General features: G+C 34.2%; 1 protein-coding gene across 7 annotated transcripts in view; it reads right to left on the minus strand.

The window, feature by feature from the left end:
* The window catches only part of ryr1b (ryanodine receptor 1b (skeletal)), a 188,007-nt gene that overhangs the window by 141,497 nt on the left and 28,126 nt on the right, over window positions 1-18,384 (minus strand). For all 7 annotated transcript variants that reach the window (XM_056478876.1, XM_056478873.1, XM_056478870.1 and 4 more), the window contains exons 2-5: window positions 11,876-11,995; window positions 10,992-11,093; window positions 1,163-1,237; window positions 990-1,068 (exon numbers count right to left, since the gene is read on the minus strand). In XM_056478876.1, coding sequence (XP_056334851.1) covers window positions 990-1,068; window positions 1,163-1,237; window positions 10,992-11,093; window positions 11,876-11,995 — 376 coding nt within the window. The remainder of the gene's footprint in view (window positions 1-989; window positions 1,069-1,162; window positions 1,238-10,991; window positions 11,094-11,875; window positions 11,996-18,384) is intronic.

Here is an 18,384-nt window from a genome sequence, read left to right on the forward strand (position 1 = left end):
ACTACTACTACTACTAATAATAATAATAATAATAATAATTATTATTATTATTATTATTAGTTGTAGTAGTAGTAGTAGTAGTAGTAGTAGTAGTAGTAGTAGTAGTTGTATTATTATTATTATTATTATTATTATTATTATTATATAAATATAAAAATAATTTCAATAAATCATAATAAACAATTATTATTTATAATAATACATAATAATAATAATAATAATAATTATTAGTAGTAGTAGTAGTAGTATATTAAACAAAATAATTACCATTATCTTTATTAAATAATAATAATAATTATTATTATAGTTATTATTATTATTTATTAAAATAAAATTTATCTTTATATAATAATAATAATAATAATTATTATTATTATTATTATTATTATTATTATTATTATTATTAGTAGTAGTAGTAGTAGTAGTATTTATTAAAATAACATTATCTTTATATAAAAATAATATTAATAATAATAATTATTATTATTAATATTATTTTTATTAATATTATTATTATTATTATTATTAGTAGTAGTAGTAGTAATAATATTAGTATTATTATATAAAGATAAATATTATTTTAATAAATCACAACAAACCATCATTATTTATATTAATACTACTACTACTAATAATAATAATAAGCATTATTATTATTATTATTATTATTATTTACGCTTTTCATCAGATAAAATAATGCAACTAATACTTATAGTAAAAAAAAAAAGTAAAATATAATAATCAATTAAAAGTTTTTCTCCTGTTATACACAAAATAATATGTAATATGTAACAGTAGTACTAATAGTTTTTTTTAAGTATTAAACACCAGCAGTCCAGCACATCAGTAAACATACTTAGATTTTTTTAACTGGATTGCCTTGAACAAACACAACACAACATAAGATCCACAGATTGGTCTTGATCAACAATGGAAATTAATTTAATATTTATCAGGTAATTCTTTTAATGACACAGAATGTAGTGTACCTGTTGCATCCTCCTGCAGGCCCACATCAAAGGCCAGCTTGTCTGTTAGTGAACGTGATGTCGTCAGGCAGCTGAGATACTGCAATTCAGCAGAACACACACATCTCTTAATAACAATGACATCAAACTAAACATTGGTAAATGGTGAAGAAGACTTGTCATGCGTTTCTGACCATGCTAGAATGGTAGTGTCTCAGGAGAATGGCATGACCATAGAGCAGCGTTCGGTGTCCTCCTCCCTGAGATGACTGTAGATAAAAGTACAAAACAGAAAATGAAGTAAAAAAATGTTTTCATATCGATAAACAGTGCTGTGAGGGCTCAGAAAAGTTGGCTATATATGTTTGATGTTTTACATAGGAAACTGAAGAGATCCATCTCTTTGGTGACATGAAGACAATAAAGAGACAAAACAGTGGACATTTTAAAACAAAAACATTGTTATGAAGGGAGAAAAGAAAAGAAAATACCAAAACTTCCTTCACATCCATTCACATTCACAGGAAGTGGGTTACAGTACCATGAGGAGAGCATACATAAGTACAGAAACACTCAATGAAGAGTAGAGTCAAAGGTCACACCAAACCAGGTGGATTCACATTTGTCCGCCATGACGACAACAAACACATCCTGTGGACGGCTTACCTTTTCTCAACATCCAGTAAGGTTTAAAAGCAAGAGAACACGATTATTGTTGCTATTAGTGAGTTTATTTCTATAGTATCATTCTATTTATGAGTATGATTACATAATGATGAGAGAGAGAGCACCACAGCAGACCTGAAAGAAAACTCGATTATTAATCAACCGTACGTCGCTTCAAATCCAAATATGACTTTCTATTCCGCTTTATATACAGTTGAAGTCAGAATTATTAGCCTCCCTTTGATTTTTTTTTTCTTTTTTAAATATTTCCCAAATAATGTATAACAGAGCAAGGAAATTTTCACTGTATGTCTGATAATATTTTTTCTTCTGGTGAAAGTCTTATTTGTTTTATTTCAGCTAGAATAAAAGCAGTTTTTGATTTAGGGTCAAAATCATTAGCCCCTTTAAGCTTTATTTTTTTTCGATAGTCTACAGAACAAACCATTGTTATACAATAATTGCATAATTACCCTAACCTGCCTAGTTAACCTAATTAATCTAGTTAAGCCTTTAAATGCCATTTTAAGCTGTATAGAAGTGTCTTGAGAAATATCTAGTCAAATATTATTTACTGTCATCATGGCAAAGAGAAAATAAATCAGTTATTAGAGATGAGTTATTAAAACTATTATGTTTAGAAATGTGTTGAGAAACTCTTCTCTCCGTTAAACATAAATTAGGGACACAAATAAACAGGGGGCTAATAATTCAGGGGGGCTAATAATTCTGACTTCAACTGTATATGACATATACTGAAATTTACTGCTCGTTCTTTGTTATGAAAGTGGACCACTTTATGAAGATGAAAATCAAGTTTTATGTAGATGCTCATTTCTGTCCATTTTGAATGTCGGGATACCACAGTTTATGTACATAAACATTGTGTAGATTGTGTATGCGAAACATGATGCTAATAAGCGTGGGGGCTTTTTTTTTAAAGTAACTGATGTGTAGGTTAAATATACGGAATGCTATAAGTGTGGACAGCACATGTGTATCTGTAAGACATATTTTAAAAAGCATTTGGTCTTGAAAACATCTGCTGTGTACAATGTTCTGATAAACATCTTTAAAAGGTCTGCTTTACAAACATTCTAAACATCTTACAAACATATTAAATTATTATAAGGGCTTAGTCCCTTATTTAACAGGGGTCGCCATAGCGGAATGAACTGTCAATTATTCTGACATATGTTTTACACAGTGGATATCCTTCCACCTGCAACCCAGTACATGGAAACATCCATACACACTCATACATTACGGCCAATTTAGTTTGTTCAATTTGCCTGTGTCGCATGTTTTTGAACTGAAGAGGAAACCATAGCACCTAGAGGAAACCCACACCAACATGGGGAGAACATGCAGACTCCACACAGAAATGCCAACTGGCCCAGCCAGGACTCGAACCTGTGACCTTCTTGCCGTGAGGTGACAGTGTTAACTACTATGCCACTGTGCCACCTACATTCTAAATTATAAACATCTTAAAGACATTTTGTAAATGTTTACTTATTGTGTGAAAGGAGACATCTAATAGACATAAAGTAAATGAGCAAACACTACTGTTTGAAGGTAGATGTAAACAAAAACATCAAATAGACATCTCTGCAATGATGTACATGTGCTATAGCGATTAGCTTTTTCTACAATAACTTATTTCCACCTCATTACATGATCAAAAAACAAATTTGATCAAAACTGGGAGCTATACAGTGGTTATTTAATGTGTTTTTAGTTAGAAAGTATTAACAACAGGGGCACCGCTAGCCGGTTCGGGCCCTATGACAGAATTTTTTGAGCGTTGGAGGGAGTGGTGAGGGGATTTGTCGCAGACAGAAGTGAAGGGGGGTTTGGGGGTGGTATTAGGGGCCCCCTAATAGTAACTCCTGAGGCCCCTAAAGTCGCCATGGTAAGCTTATTCACTTTCTAAGTTAGCTTGCTACAATGTTGACACTGCAGTGTAGAGACAACTAATTTATGTGTGAATTTTTTAGAGCGGTTGCTCATTTGCAATAATAAAATAAAAATGTCTATTAGGCGTTTCCTGATGGATGTTAAAAAGACGCTACAGATAGATAGATAGATAGATAGATAGATAGATAGATAGATAGATAGATAGATAGATAGATAGATAGATAGATAGATAGATAGATAGATAGATAGATAGATAGATAGATAGATAGATAGATAGATAGATAGATAGATAGATAGATAGATAGATAGATAGATAGATAGATAGATAGATAGAATCAAATATTTACCAGACATTTCAGACCAAATGCTCTTTAAAATACATCTTGCTGACATATAGTATATCTGCTATCTGGAATCCAAGAGTTGTGACACTAGTGCAAATGAATCTAGGAATGATAGTATGGTTGGATTTCAAACCAGTAGCAGTTGAGGGAACAAAAATAATATCCCAAGTCATTTATAAGCTAGTGTATTATTACAAAATATTTTCTTATTTATACTTTACACTAGAAGTTACTGGGAAAATGTAATATTGATGTAATATAGCTATGGACAAGGCAACCACATTCTTTAACAGAACATAAAACCATCATTTTATTAGGACCAACTGTATATGATTTTAACGACAAAAAATCTTATTAAAAAACACTATTTCTCTTCTGGATTACTTTAGTGAGTAAAGTTTAGCCGTTGTTGTAGTAAGAATGTAGACTTCTCTTCATACTTCCATTATTAAAGTCTTGCATTTTAAACTGTTGTATAAGGACATTTTGAGACTCGATTAGTACACAGTTAGACAATTAGTAAGAGCTGATGTCAATACTAAACACTGAGAGTGAGAATCCTGTTCCAGAAGGTCATACATATTTGAAGCGACATAAGGGTGAGTAATGAATGACAGACTTGTCATTTTGAGGTGAATCCACCACAATGTCATATTTTAGTGGACTAAAATATATGGCAGATATCAGTTTCCCCTGTTGTCATTGATTTCTCAAATTCATGACATGATGTCATTCTTATTAATATTCCCGATAACAAACTGTCTTCGAGTAATGCTAACCACAAACCTCCTTTTACACACACCATGTGAAAAACCAACTGAAATCTCTTGAGGTTAGTTTGATAATTGATTTCATTAACTTGGCAACTGTTAAACATTAACTTGAAAAGTGTTTGGTTTAGCTTGGTTTCCAGCTAAAAAATGTATTAGTTGGTTTAAAAAATAGTGTTCCATTTGAGATGACACTGAACTCATACACTAATCGGTTTAGTGTATAAGTCCATAATGTACATTCATGCTGGTTGTTGCTTCTTGTTCATACAACTGATTTAAAATGAACTGAAACATCACAATTGTTAAGTTTTTTGGGACAACTTAATTGTTTTTATGTTCAGTCTTCTTAAGTTTGTTAATTAAGTTGACTTAATCGGTTTATGTTGGGACAACATGAAGATATTGTGTAGAACCCAACATTTTTATAGTGTAGGTTGGAAGAGCTGTATGTATGGAGATATATGATGTACCATAGATGTTGAGATGTTGTACTAAAAAAAAAAGATAAACTTTAGAGAAGATAGCATATCATTGTGAAAGCAATTTCATGTCATTTATATCAATGACCCGGTCAATATATTGTTTCCAACTACAAAATATGCCAATAAAACTACTTTTCTGCACCTTCCAACATCAAAAAGTATTAGAGCAGGGTTTATTAAAGGAATTTCACCAAAAAACAAACATCTACGCATCAAAAATGAAGGTTGAATAAATGATGACATAATTTTCGGTTTTGGATGAACTCATTTGGATGGTCTCATTAAGGTCTGATTATGCAATTTGAAAGGGAAATATCACAAAATATGCAAAAACTGTTAATTAGATTTTTGCTGAATTAACCATTTAATTACAGTTGAATAAAATTAACTAAAACACACTTAAAAATTTAAATAAACGCACTATATAGTAACATGTTTTGAAAGTGTGATAAATGGCCAGGAATGAATGTCAGGGTATGTTTACACAACAACAAACTAATCAAAATAGCAATACTACACAAGGTACAGCACTGTAATCTGCAATTGTTGTTTTAGTTGTCAACTATCTGCACTTCTTATTAAGTCTGACATCACACGTTACGTTTTTTGGGTCTAAGGCTCTATCAGATGTCAAAAGCAAACATCAAATGATGCTTACAATGTTCTGTAATAATATTGACCATTTCATATTGCTTTTATTCTTGGACAATATCCTGTGGTCAGACAGCAATTCACTGATTATAAATTATTCAAATATTAGTGTCTGGGATGCAGCAAGTTCAGAGATTGTAGTGAACACCTTCATTTTGTAAAAGATAAAATAAAAAACTAAAATAAAATAAAAATACTATGTGATACGGCTAAGCAGTGGTCTTAAACAATTAAGCAATTAAGATCAGCTCAGGGGTGTCATTTATAAACATGGAGGTGGAAAAGTCTTCTCACATAAAAAGTTGTGGTTTTAGCTGGTTGACCAGCCTGGTTTTAGAGGGGATTTGGCCATTTCCAGGCTGGTTTTCATCCATTTCCAGCCTGGTCTTAGCTGGTCAGGCTGGAAAATGACCAGCTAAATCCAGCTAAAACCAGCTTGACCAGCCTGGTTTAAGCTGGACATAGCTGGTCAGGCTGGGAGCCCAGCCAAAACCAGCTAAGACCAGGCTGGAAATGGCTGGAAACCAGCTTGGAAATGGCCAAAACCCCTCTAAAACCAGGCTGGTCGACCAGCTAAAACCAGCCAACCAGCCTAGGCTGGTTTAAGCTATTTTTTTCAGTAGGGCTGTTTTAATGCACTCATGCACACACAAAAAATCAGGGAGACTGGGGGTTACGTTCGGGGGTTAGGTGTCTGAATAACTCTGTTGAGAACCGGGTACTGTGTATTGTGGTGTTAGTAACTACTATGAAGCATGTTTCGGGTATCCGCTGCGATCGGATACACACAGACCATACCAAAATGCTGAGGAGGCTGAGGGGCTGGTTGAAATTATGGGAGTTTTCCGGAATAAATACCAAAATGGGTGGGTGGCTGAAGATGGGTTTGAAATACGGGAGACTCCCAGGAAAAACAGGAGTGTTGGCAGCTATGCTCACACAAACACTATGCACTCTGACTACTTCAATATTATCGTGGGCATTTCACTCTGTCTCGCGCTGAATACTGTCGACCAATCGCAACTGGCTGTCATCGGTCCAATCAGTGCAGATTAGCTTCGCACTAAGGAGGGGTTTGGGAACAAATGAATTGCTGAACGATTCATATGGGAGTCGCTGGGATAATTAGGTAAAAATAAATGCATATTAAAAGACCATGAAAGTGTTTTTTGACATTGCATGCACATCAGTATGTTGTTGGAGACCCATAAAATCAAAATATGACCCTTTTTAATGTATAATAAGGGCTCTTTAAAGCCTGCAATCCATGAGAGTGGACGATTGTCTTGCCAATCTCGGCATTGTCTCGGCATGTTGTAATTTAAAAAAAAATCCACTTCACTAAAAAGCAGCATTGTGAAGTATTACTTCACTCCAGCCACAGACATAAGCCACATTTACATTTTTTTTTAAATAAAAATTTATTGATATGTCAATATTTCATAGATTGTAAAAAAGAAGGATTGCACTTACTAATTGAAGTTTAAAATCTTTTGTAACATTGCAAGCTTTAGGGTGCTGGAAAATGGGTTCAAATTAAATCTCCAGTAATGCTGATTGAACTTTTTTATATATTAAAAAAAAACTATATCAATGTACTAATTCATTGCTGATATTTCATATGCAGAATTTGCAGTACAGATCTTGAAGTTTTTGAGCATTGAGGTTTTTTGTATTTTATGTTGGTATAATGTTCAGGAAGCACAAGTGTTCTGACCTGATGTCCATTGAAATGTTCAAAAATATGTATGCTTTCATTCAACTAAGAGTTGCCATTCATTTATAGGAGCCTCAAGAATTTTGAAAACATTGTTTTACATTTTACTAAAACTTGGAACATAATTCGGGACTGAAGGGGCTAGATGAGTTACACTTTGCAGAAAGCCCTTACATTGAGCTGGTTTGAGCATTTATTATGCAAATTACCAACCTTGTGTACGTGGGTGCTCATTTAAAACACTCCAAACTTAATATTAGAAAATTAATTAAAAATACTCCCGACTGCAGCTCTGCACAAGAAGTTTGGCAAGAGGAGAAATGGTTGCACCCAACTGAGCCTGGTTTCTCTCGAAGTTTTTTCCATCATCTTTGTCAATTTATGAAGTTTTGTGCCTCTCCACTGCTTGCTTAGTTTGGGACTTGTGGAGCTGCACATCGATGGATTTGCTCTTCAGTGTTTGGACTTTCAGCAGTGAAATTTAAACTTCACTGAACTAAACTAAACTTCACTGAACTTCAACTCTGAAACTGACAGATTCAATTTCAATTTACTAGAACTTCTATGCTAAGTTGCTTCGACACAATCTACATTGTAAAAGTGCTATATAGAAATAAAGATGAATTAAACTGAATTGAATATCAGTAGAACAAGCTTAAGAACAAACTCATGTGCATAGACAGGTGCTGTACGAAAAGCGTACACAGTTATCAGTGAATCAGACCCATTGTTTAGATGTTTTTTTTTTTTTTTTGGCCTCAAATTGCTCCAGTGTGTAGTGCTAATTTCTTACACATCTCATCCAAAACCTCTTATTTTGGATTTTGTGAAATTGTTCACAAATTTGGAGAAATCGACATTACACATTTATAAATTTTATAAATTTGTAAAAGACCTTCACTCGAAAGTTTTAGTTTTAAGGCCCACAAAATGTTATTTTCATGTAAACAAATCGCAGAAACGAATACAAATTGTTCAGTTTTGCATTGAAAACGGTTTCATGCAAGTATAACATTTGTCATGTAAGATGCCGGAGCTCATCCTACACACTGGAATGCTCTCTCTCTCTCTCACTCTGTCTTTCTTACACACGTATACACACAGACTAGGCGACACTCGAAATGCCATTTGGACAGCAAATGGGATTTCAACTCCAACCAAATCAGACAGAGTGGGGAACAGATGACAGCGGTCAAAGATCAGACAGAAGGAAAGGTTTAGGGGTAGTGAACATTTCATCCACACTGAACACCGAGTAAGAGATTTAGGAAGAGAGGAGAGGAAGGGTGCTGCGGTTTTGAAGGAATAAAGATCTGATGAGACATGAGACATACCCATTTATCCAAATCGACTGCCTAAAGTTGGCAGGGAAGGGAGATGAAGGGTCAGGAGAGAGACAAAAAGTACAGGAAAATAAGTTGTGCTAATAATTCTACCCTCTATTGGTTTTGGATGTCCCCATGCACCCCAATAAAATGAATAAAATTAAGATCAGAAAAATGCAACTGGTGGCTGGTGAATGAAAACAAAAGAAAGAATAATGGAGAAATTGGTTAGTAGGAAAAAAGGGGGTTAGCATGCTTTCATCACAAAATATATTGATTACTGAGATAATCACATTTACTTGGCTGTAATTTAAAATTGAATACAAACTAAAGTTTAAAGTTTTAATCAATGTAGAACAAAGATGCTTGTATACTGTATACACTCATAAAATAACTTTAGCTGCTTATTTAAACCACTTATTTAAAACGTGTTGTTTTGGGACAACTTAATTGATTTATGTTAAATCAACTTAAATTTCTAAAATAACTATTTAACTTAATCCATTTGTGTTGACACAACATGAAGGAATTGTGTGGAATAGAGGTCTGCATTCCCATGGCTGTATAGTGCGAGAGCCTGGCACCCGACCAGATTTCCGCGGTCGGTAACTCTGGTGTAATTTAAATGATGATTAAATTTAGATGTTATTTCTGAACAGTATATTTGTGATTTCTCATTGAGCACCAGTACAGCCAGTGCTCACGACTGTTACACATACTGAACGCATGAACAGTGCTTACTGCACATGCTTTTTTTTTGCACAGTCTGTGCACGCATCATTTGCATAACAGTCCTTAGAGCGGGTTTTACCATGGCAGAGCAAAGTGAAGATGCGCTGTCCTTGAAGGACATTCAGCTTGCATTAGAAAACAGTCAGTTTACTGTTAGGAAACCCACATCAGAAAGGCTGAAGTATGAGAGTGTCTTTCATGTGTCATAGATGCAGATGGAAAAAAAAACGTCCCTTTGCACGATGTGATAATACCGCAAAGTTTTACCATTGCAGTCACAAGACTGGAACCTCAGGTTTAAGGTGGCACTCATGTCTCATCACAAAGGGAAAAACAAAACTGACACTTACTGACACCAACCTACAATTCTTGCACAACCTATAGTTTTATCTGTAATCGCTCTCTTTTGGTAGCACTAAATTTAGCAGGATTGGTTGGGTCGGGTGGAAAATTATTCTAAGCAGGCAGTGGGTAAACAAAGACTTAGTATACAGTGGGAGCGGTTGGGAGAGCCTGACAGGAGTGGGACTAAAAAAACAATCCCGTGCAGACCTCTTGTGTGAAACCTTTTACAGTGTATGGTATAAATAACATAGTACAAATCTAAAAAAATACTTTTAATCGATATGAATAATGATGACAGCACATAGAACTTTATATTAAAACATGATAAAAAAAATCCATATAGTTGACACAAACCATAAATGTTTGGACTCTTTTGAGATGAATAGCTTTGAAACTAAATAAATATAAAATTCAATCCAATGATTTTTTTTTGTTGAAATGTTTGCACTCTTTCATGTTTAATAGCTTTTAACTAATTATACATTTTGATACATAATTGATACATTTAGAATAATTAGCTAATGTATCGTTACATTATTAATATGAATAACATATTAATAAAATAATAATAGTAATACCACTAATAATAGTAATAATAATAATGTTAATAATAATAATAATAATAATAATAATAATAATAATAATAATAATAATAATAATAATAATAATAATAATAATAATAAATAAATAAAAAAAAAATAATATTATTAATAATAATAATAATATGAGCATTTGTATATGTGTGTAATTTATAAAATATATAAAGGGCAGATATATAATAATGATTCAGATTTTAAACTTCCCTGTATATCTATCATTTTGAATGATTAGGATCATAGAGGACTTTACCGCTTAAGATTGTTCAACACCCCTGCTGTCTGTCTTTCTTATGATTAGTTTCCTCAAACATAGTGTTTTCAGTGTATTTATGAACTCTTCAGTCTACATCGCACTGTAGTAAAATAAAACCTTCATATCAGTTATCCCTATCTTTATTTGATCATTCCTTTTCTTTTTGACCCTCTGCTTTTCAAATCCCTCCTGCTCAGAGCTCTGTGTGTCTCTCACCTCCGTCATATCCACGGTGTTCGCCAGCATCTCCTGCAGAGCTCGAACCGACAGCGACTGCTCCAGCACAAATGAACAGATGGCCAGATCAGGGGGAACATTCTGAAGAACAAGACAAAGAAACATACAAATGACTCAGCATATTTATGAACAAGAGCTTTGGAAATAACTAGTAAATCTCTTGATTTTTCATTATTGTCAAAAGTATTGACTGCCCTAAATAATGCTTAATTCCCCCGAATGATGTCAAAATAAGATGTGTTTGGGGGGTGAGGGGCAGGGGTATGGAATGCCAAGTCTGACAAAATTAGAAATATATATAAATGAATAATTAAATGTACAAATAAATGTATTAAAAAACCTAAAAATAAATATTTATTTATTAACAATTATATACATAAATAACGTATTTGTACATTTTTATTTAAACAATATTTTTATTTTTATTTTATTTATTGACACATTTATTTAGTTATGAATTTCTTTGTCTGTAGGGAAATGGGTGTGTTTTACCTCAGGATTACAAATGCAGAGGTAAGATTTTGTTGTTATAATAATAATAATAATAATAATAATAATAATAATAATAATAATAATAATAATAATAATAATAATAATTAAAGGGATAGTTAGAAAACATTTTTAAACGTGTATAGAAAACAATTCTCTCAGTTAAACAGCAGGAAAATATTTGGAAGGTAACAAAAATTTCACAACAGGAAAAATATTTTTTAATATTGAGTGTTTTGTCTGATAAAATAAAATAAAATAAAATAAAATAAAATAAAATAAAATAAAATAAAATAAAATAAAATAAAATAAAATAAAATAAAATAAAATAAAACAAAACAAAACAAAATAAAATAAAATTTTAAATACTGTACCTGAGCATTTGAAGTTGTCTCTAAAAAGCACAGCCGGTTCCCGAAGCCTTCGCAGGACAGGCAAAGTTTGATCTGCTCCTTCAGAACGGTCGCTGTGCACTGGAGCACAACCTGATCTTCCTGTGAGTCACAGAGGAGAACACAGAGGGAACACTATAAGTGAGACCATGAACAGAGCCAGGTGGAAACTCGTCACAATGGGATACAATAAATACCTATTCATAGTGAGACATGCAAATATGCTGGATGATAACATGCTGATTAGTGAGGCACACACACACACACACACACACACACATACAAGAGCGTGTAAATACAGTAATAAACACAGCCGTGTCCAAACACTCTACACCTGTTACTTCACATTCTCAGCTGTCCACTTCTTCTAACTGATGATATACTGTAGCCTTATTCTGCTTTCACTTTTCCTCCCTCTCTCTTTCTCTCTCTCTTTCTCTCTCAACCTGGATGACCTGGAGTCATTTGTTTTCCATCACTCTCTCCTTTCCATTAGTCACACTGTCCAGAGTTTCTTTAACAGTCCATTTGTCAACACTTTTATCCTCTGCTCAATACAGTTCACTCTTAAGGCGAGACACTGCAAGGGAACAGGGTAAAAAAGTAACCTAAGAGTGATCACCAGTTGATTTATTACATTAATATTTAAAGTACAAAAGTTTTTTTTTTTTTTGCATTACATTTTCTGAAGTGTTAGGTTTAAGTATTCAAATGACACATGATTTCATTAAATATGCAGTCATTTGTCCACACATCCAGACCATAATCTGAACAAAATATTTTTTTAACACATTAGAGTAAAAGGGTTTTACATAGGGGATTTCGGGGATCTCTATTTATCACTCCACAATTCAGAAAACACTGAACATCAAGGGAGGACATAAAAATCTAATCTTTTTATAGCATAAACTATTGTATATAATCAGCAAATGAGGTATGAACATACTGTTGAAGCCACAATTATTAGCTCGCCTGTGAATTTTTTTATTCTTTTTTAAAATTTCTTCCCAGTGCTGTTTAAAAGAGAAAGGGAATGTTCACAATATTTACTATTATACTGTATATTACACTCACTGGCCACTTTATTAGGTACAACTTACTAGTGCCGGGTTGGACACACTTTTGCCTTCAGAACTGCCTTAATCCATCGTGGCATAGATTCAACAAGGTACTGGTAATATTTCTCAGAGATTTTGATCCATATTGACATGATAGCATCATGCAGTTTCTGCAGATTTGTCGGCTACACATCCATGATGCGAATCTCCCATTCTACCACATCCCAAAGGTGATCTGTTGGATTGAGTTCTGGTGACTGTGGAGGCCATTGGAGAACAGTGAACTAATTGTCATGTTCAAGAAACCAGTCTGAGATGATTCAAGCTTTAGGACATCGTGCGTTATCCTGCTGGAAAGAGCCATCTGAAGATGGGTACACTGTGGTCATAAAGGGATGGACATGGTCAGAAACAATACTCGGGTAGGCTGGGGTGTTGACACAATGCTCAACTGATACTAATGGGCCCAAAGTGTGCCAAGAAAATATCCCCTACATCATTAAACCACTACCACCAGCCTGAACTGTTGATACAATGCATGATGGATCCATGCTTTCATGTTGTTGATGCCAAATTCTGACCATACCATCCGAATGTCGCAGCAGAAATCGAGACTCATCAGAACAGACAACGCTTCTGAAATAGACCAGCCAGTCTGGCACCAACAGCCATGCCACATTCAAAGTCACCTAAATCACCCTTTTTCCCCATTCTGATGCTCAGTTTGAACTGCAGCAGATAGTCTTGACCGTGTCTACATGCCTAAATGCACTGAGTTTCTGCCATATGAAATTTACGTTAACAAGCAATTGGACAGGTGTACCTAATAAACTGGCCGGAGAGTGTACAGTATATATTTTTCTTATTCTTTTAATTTGGATGGTTTTGAATTAGACTCAACTTTATTGTCATTACACATGTACAACTACAAGGCAACGAAGTTTCGATCTAACCAGCAGTGCAATAGCAGAAAGTGCAGGATACAAGTATAAGTTATAAAGTGCAGTTATAGAAAAACTATGGTAATATTTACAGATGGATGTACTATGAAAATTATATACAGGTTGTATTAGCTATGAACAGATTTACAATAAATTATTATTAGTACAGGATGCTATTATTAATCAGGAGTGTGCAGATATATAAACAATTACAAATGTCCATGTGCAGTGGGTATGTACAGTTCAAATAAATGAATTAGTGCAATGAATATGTGCAAACTTTAAATGTGCAAATGTTAAAATAGTGCAGTGATTGTGAGAGTAGTGCAGTGATTGTATATATATATATATATGTATATATATATATATATATATATATATATATATATATATATATATATATATATATATATATATATATATATATATATATATATATATATATAATTAACCCATTTAAGATTTTTATTTTTTTTTTTGGCTACAGAACAATTTTGAAACATAATCTAAATGTCTAATAATTTAATAATAATTTCTAAGGCTAATAATTTCTCCTTAAACCGTATCACTCTCTAAAAACCTTAGAACCATTTAAATAATAGATATCAATAAAACCATGAAATAAATGTTGCCGATGTGGAGATTTATGGCTCAGTGTTGGAGAAAAGACTCATCTTGAAATAAATTACCTTAAAGATAATGTAATAAAAAAATTGTGTAAGAACATCCATAGAGCTAAATTTCTTAATTATTAAAATGTTCTTCACACTATGATAAAAATGTCTCTTTGAAGAATATATACATATATATAATCTTCTATGGAAACTCCATTTTTAAGAATATATGGTTCAGAGTCTTTGTGTTTTCTTTTGGCACATTCTGTCCCACAATCCCCTGCACAGAAGAAACCGGGACAGTCTATCCTCTGTCAAGTGTAGGGCATGGAGATCTTTAAAAAGCTTCTGGTGTATGATATATAGCCACCACAACACATCATGACAGAAAGATAATTCAAGGCTGATATTAAAGCCATGACTTATACAGTCAATGCTACAGAATCTACTTACTATGTAATGCATATATGGTCTTTTTTCCAGAGATCATATTGAAAATAACCTAAATAGTAGGTCACAGTTTTAAAGTAAATTAAAGTCATGAAAACCAGGTATAGCCAAGCATAATGTTGAAAGTGTGCGTGTGTGTGCTATATGATACAATAACTATAAATGAATAATTATATATTAAAACATGTATATTACAACATATACTTTTTTTCTAAATCTAACGGAAATTTCACCAAATGACATAGTTTGTAACTAAGGTTACCAAACCACGAAAGGGGAAATATCAAATATTTATAGTGTCTTTTCATGAAGTCACATACTGTCGATTGTTGACTGTCATATGAGTAGTTGTTTTTTTTTTGTTTGCTGTTACTCTTGATCTCTAGCCAACAGCAAATTTGGAACAAAACTCCCATTTATTTCAATATCAATGTGCAATCAGACAGAACCTTATAATTACAAAAATGATAGTAACCTTCCTAAATGTTTTTGTCACGGTCACCAGTTAGAGTACCAACCAAAACACTAGAGGGCACTCTACACCCCACATCAGCCACTCACCCGGACTATATGTCCCACAATGCTTTACACCTCACACCTGATTTACATGAATTAAGGCTGATTTATACTTCTGCGTCAAGTGCGTGTGTATGATCTGGTGCAGACTTTATGCGGTTGCATAGTCCTCGCTGACGCACCTTTCAAAAAAATGTAAATACACGTCACAAGGATGCGTAGCTCAAGCTCTGTAATCAGTCGGCTTGGTGGCTGTGACCAGTGTGGACGGGACCAAGAGCCGCACGAACCCAAAGGAGTGAGTGTTTAAGTGTCGGCTTCCATGAAGGAGCTCCAGATGGAAACTGTTGTTTTGTGTTTACCTTATGCTTAATGTTGTTGCACGTCCGCCGGTTCCCCCCTCTGAATGAGGGAGTTCCAGCAACCAATCCAGCAACATTAAGGTAGCATTCAGAAAAAACAAAACACACATAAAGAAACATGACACAGAGAAACATAAAAAACCTACAGCCAGCTAGCGTTTCGGAAGTGCTGTTGCAGAGCAACAAAAACGCTTAAGGCAGGCGCCGTGGGTCGCGAAGGACACTCAACGCAGAAGTATAAACCAGCCTTTAGACTTTGATTACCTAGCCCCTGAAGCCAATCTTCACACATATAAAAGCCCCTATAGTCACACTCATTGTGAAGTTGTCAATATTTCATGTACATTCTAAGCAGTTTTTTCTGTTCCTTGTTTGTGTTTTCATTGTTTGCTACCTGCCTTGACTAGTGGTGAGCAGAGCGAGGCTTTGTAAAACATTGAAACAATCGAAGTAAATGTGTCAAGGCTTCGAAATGTTTTAGACCCATCTCTGCAGTGAAGCATAGTCGTTATTTTTAGGTATTGCTCTAAAACTACTTCAAAGAAACAGTAACTCGAATTGAGGAATTATACCTCACAATGGATGGTTGAACTATCAATTAATTTATTGGAGTGGTTAGTGTTCCTGACTTTGGGAACATATTGGGTTTAAATCACAGGTGCAACAGCTACAGTCCTTTAAATGTGTTACTTTTAATGCCCTTATAATGTTTTGATTTAACATTGGTCTGACATCTGAATGAACTCTTTGTGAATAAATATGTGTTGTTTTGGTCATAAAAAATAAACATTAATAAAAGACATCAAATCACAATTTATGTACAAGCTGGAATTGAAACTCAGGACACCCGTAGCACAGTTGTATTATGCCCACACATGGACTATTAGGCTATGAGCAACAATGGTTTTATTTCCAACCCTGTCAATCAAACACAGATAATAGTGCAGTGATGTCGTGTATACACTGCATCACGCACATTGGAATGTGCATGCAAAATCACGTTCTTCCATAATACATATACTTTTCTAATGGTTGTGTAGTAAATCTAAATTCCAATGTAGTACATAATCAAATAATGTCTATTACTTTAGTCTGTAATCCAATTCTCACTTCGGAGCTGAAGGGGACATATTTTGCACCAAAACGCTGGATGCCAACCACTGTAAAAATACAAGAAGGTTTCGAAGATGTCCATTACGTACAGTAGTTGACGTTGCAACCATAGACATCTGTTATAATGTCTATTGTTGTAACCCGCATGCTTACTGTGATGGTTGGGTTTAGGGTTGGGGTAGGTGTAGACCTTAATAACACACAGAGTAATGTCATTAATTAATTAATTTATTCATTCATTCATTTTCTTTTTGGCTTAGTCCCTTTATTAATTAGGGGTCACCACTGCGGAATGAACCGCCAACTTATCCACCATATGTTTTATGCAGCGGATTCCCTTCCAGCTGCAACCCAGTTCTGGGAAACATCCATACACACTCATACACACCCATACACTACGGCCAGTTCACCTATAGTGCATGTCTTTGAACTGTGGGAGAAACCGGAGCACCCGGAGGAAACCCACACCAGCATGGGGAAAACATGCAAACTCCACACAGAAATGCCAACTGACCCAGGCGAGGCGCAAACCAGCGACCTTCTTACTGCGAGGCTATTATGCTACCCACTGTGCCACCGTGATGCCCATAATGTGTATTTTATTTGTTTCTACCGCTTACGCATGCATGACGACTTAATGGACGTAACCGTTCTACGTGCTTTCATTCATGAAATCAAAATACAACAGGAAAGTTGCTGCACATGCACACTTACACTTACGTGATGTTAACATACGTTTCGTCAACATCAGGTCTTGAAACACTTATTAAATGACCAAACCTTTGAACTGCTTTATTCATGTATCCTAGGTGTTCCAAAATGCTTTGAAGCAGTGTTTTAAAACATCTGCACCTCAGGATCTCTACATCGTGTAGACATCGTCAGTCTTGGTTCAGCCATCCCTAGTCCCGAACTTTGCCTGAAATTTGGATTACTCTTTGTGGATTATGCTTGACATTGTTGGTTGCTCCTATTTTGTGTATATATAATAGTTTTGTAATGTGTGCATACATACAATATAATAAATTTAGCATTGCCAACTTATTATATTAAATCTGAATATTCCCCTTCTACATTAAACGCAACATTATAATTAATAAAGTTGATCAATTATTAGAGCTTTAATTAAACAATTAAAAATACAGTATTTTAAATAGCTATGAATAAACGTGAAGCATCTCCATTATAACCCAATGATCGCTATAAATACATAATAAAATCACACATCTTTTATGAATGAAGCAGAGCCATTAATAGCATGTCCATTGCGCTCTAAAGTATTGTGAGACTGTCTGATATGGTGGTCTCATGATAAGCTGCTCATGATCTACAGGCTTAGCTCATCTCTGTATAAATAGGCCCAGAGCAGCGTGGGGATTTGGCAAATGCTGAACACTTTACACCACCAAACCCAAACAATCAGTGCTAATGTGTTGC

Source organism: Danio aesculapii, chromosome 18 (genome assembly GCF_903798145.1).
Source record: "Danio aesculapii chromosome 18, fDanAes4.1, whole genome shotgun sequence".
Classification (NCBI taxonomy): domain Eukaryota; kingdom Metazoa; phylum Chordata; class Actinopteri; order Cypriniformes; family Danionidae; genus Danio; species Danio aesculapii.